The following is a 2,427-nucleotide window of genomic DNA, read 5'->3' as shown; positions in this document are numbered from 1 at the left end:
GCTGAGCTTGGAGGAATTCCACTTCAGTCTCCAGTTCCGTACCCACCCCCCTCTGCCTTCACAGCACCTCTTGAAAGTCTCCTGATGGGAACTTCCAGTGACTATCCTAAACCTTCCTGGGGTCCCTGGGGTTAAGAACCCTCTTAGATACCATCTCCTGCTTCAAGCATTTCTTGCTTTCCCTGCTCCAGTGTCTCCTGCAGTAGTACGTAGCACCATTGCCCTACTCCAGCTTCTACGTTGATGTTGTTTTCCACTGTGAAGTGCAAGGTCTCTGACAGCAAAGTCTGGGTCTGGTTCCTGTTTGGTCACAGTGAGCTGTTCCCAAGGAATGCCTGTCATACTGAATCCCACTGACAGAGGATTGGGGCAGCAGCCTAGAGCTGGGCCCTAAGCCTAGGTCCTGCCCTAAACCCTAAGGTACTACCCTGACGCCCAGGGTATGGATTAGGGATTAGGTTAAGGATTTCGGCTCTCTAGGGGAGAACACAGCCTCTGGGCAATTAACAGCCTGAAGTTCATTGGTTAAGACTCATTGAGAAAGTTCCCAGCAGTAGATACCAAAATCTGACAGGAATCCAGAAGAACGGATTTATTTAGGGAATAAGGATTTACAAGATGTTAACATCAAACCTTTTTCTCTCCGTAATTTGAAGTTCATTTTTCACTGTACCCAGGCAGGATATGATAGAAGTTCAATACCTACAACAACTAGAAACAGTCTGAAAGGATTCTTCCTTTCGGAGCAGGTGGCTACTTAAACTTTGCTTTAGCAGTCGTGCAGAATTAATAAAGCAATAACTTATTTGGCCCCAAATATGACCACTGAATTTGCAATCATCCAATGTGTTAAATTTTGCAGAGCCGCTTACATTTTTCATTTTCAGTCATCATTACCACTTAGTTTGCTAAAGCTCCTGGCTAAAAATAACTATTTTCTGGATAACACTCTAAGTTCTTTAATTGAATTTAGGTGAAATAACATCTCAGGAAAAGTTTACCGACTCAGTCACTTGCTTTTTCCACTCGCCCCGGAAAAAAACAAATTATCCTTTTCACTCCGTGAGTGTCTCTTTGAGGCTTGGACCTGTCAGAGCCTCAGTTCTGCTTGAAGAACGCGTAAGTGTCTCCTCTTGATTTCATGTGGCTTTTCACAGATTCAGTTAGTTTCCTGAAGCCCTCGGCCAGCCCATCCCCCGTGACGGCACAGCAGGGCTGCACGTGCCAGCTCCGGTCACTGCACAGCTTCTTCACCCTGAACTTTCTGGTGATGTCCATGGCGGTCAGAGCTCCAGGCAAGTCCTGCTTGTTGGCCAGTAGGATGACAGGCACCCTTTTAATGTGTTCGTTCTTTAAAATGTGCTCAAACTCTCTCTGAGAGTCCTCCAGTCTCTGCCGGTCAGTACTGTCCACGACGTACAGCAGCCCATCCGTGTTCTCGCAGTAACAGCCCCAGGCAGTCCTCATTGTCTCCTGTCCTCCAACATCCCAGACTGTGAGTGACAGACCCCTTCCCAACTCAAGCGTCTCCACGTTGAAACCAATTGTTGGGATGGTCACAATATCTCCAGCAAGCTTTAGTTTGTAAAGGAGCGTAGTCTTCCCCGCGGAGTCAAGTCCCAGAAGAAGAATTTGGGCTTGCTTGGCTTTAGGGCTTTTAGAACTCAGCAGACCCATCTTTTCTTTGGGCCAGAGACACGACGTGTCCTTTCTGGGTCTTGCATGAAAATGTCAGGAGGAAAGCAAAGAACAAACGCTTCATGTCTGTTTCTGAGACCAGGAAGCTGCTTGTATTTTTATGGTAGCTTATCAACTGGATTATGAGCAAACAGTATTTTATTTGCAGTCCAGCCAATCCTTAGGAATCTGTGGTGTGAGTAACCACCAATGTCGTGGTGGCTCAAAGGGGAAATTCTTTGTGAATGAGTAGGGTTAGGAAGAGCCTGCCTGGGTGATGCTACAGTTTTATTCTCTTTCCGGTGCTAGAAATCTGGAGCAAATCAAAGTCTCAGGCATGCACAGAAACAGAGTCTGCAGCAGATTAAAAACTTAACTTTTTGTCTTAATGTAACTTTTAACCTAAAGTTAACAAAACTTTTTATAGAACCTATCCAGGTATTTGACTATTTATCTTATGCCAACTATAAATAAGTAACCAGGCTCCTAAGCTGTGCAGACAGTTTATCTCACACTCCCTCTGCAGTATCTTACTCTCCTCTCTTCCAGATTACTCAGTAGGAAACATTAAACCGCCCAAGCTTACCTGAACCTTACTCCAATAATCACATAGAAAATCACTTCTTTAATCTTCCTAGCAGATAATTTACACTACCATATTCACAAAACCAGATTTACAGGGGGAAGTTTGTAACACAAACACTTATAAATAAAGCAGACTGCCTAATTAAAGATGGCGAATTGATTACG

The 2,427-nt window shown here is 44.7% G+C and overlaps 1 protein-coding gene across 1 annotated transcript; it reads right to left on the bottom strand.

The window, feature by feature from the left end:
* Positions 1–679: 679 nt before the first annotated feature.
* ARL14 (ADP ribosylation factor like GTPase 14) lies at positions 680–1,742 on the bottom strand. Its single transcript, XM_053599818.1, has one exon. It carries the CDS (start codon positions 1,675–1,677, stop codon positions 1,099–1,101), a length of 579 nt encoding a protein of 192 aa, XP_053455793.1. The 5' UTR covers positions 1,678–1,742; the 3' UTR covers positions 680–1,098.
* Positions 1,743–2,427: the final 685 nt, after the last annotated feature.

Source organism: Nycticebus coucang, chromosome 8 (assembly GCF_027406575.1).
Source record: "Nycticebus coucang isolate mNycCou1 chromosome 8, mNycCou1.pri, whole genome shotgun sequence".
Taxonomy (NCBI): Eukaryota; Metazoa; Chordata; class Mammalia; order Primates; family Lorisidae; genus Nycticebus; species Nycticebus coucang.
The sequence above is the reverse complement of the archived record's forward strand: the minus strand, read 5'-3'. Positions and strand labels throughout refer to the sequence as shown.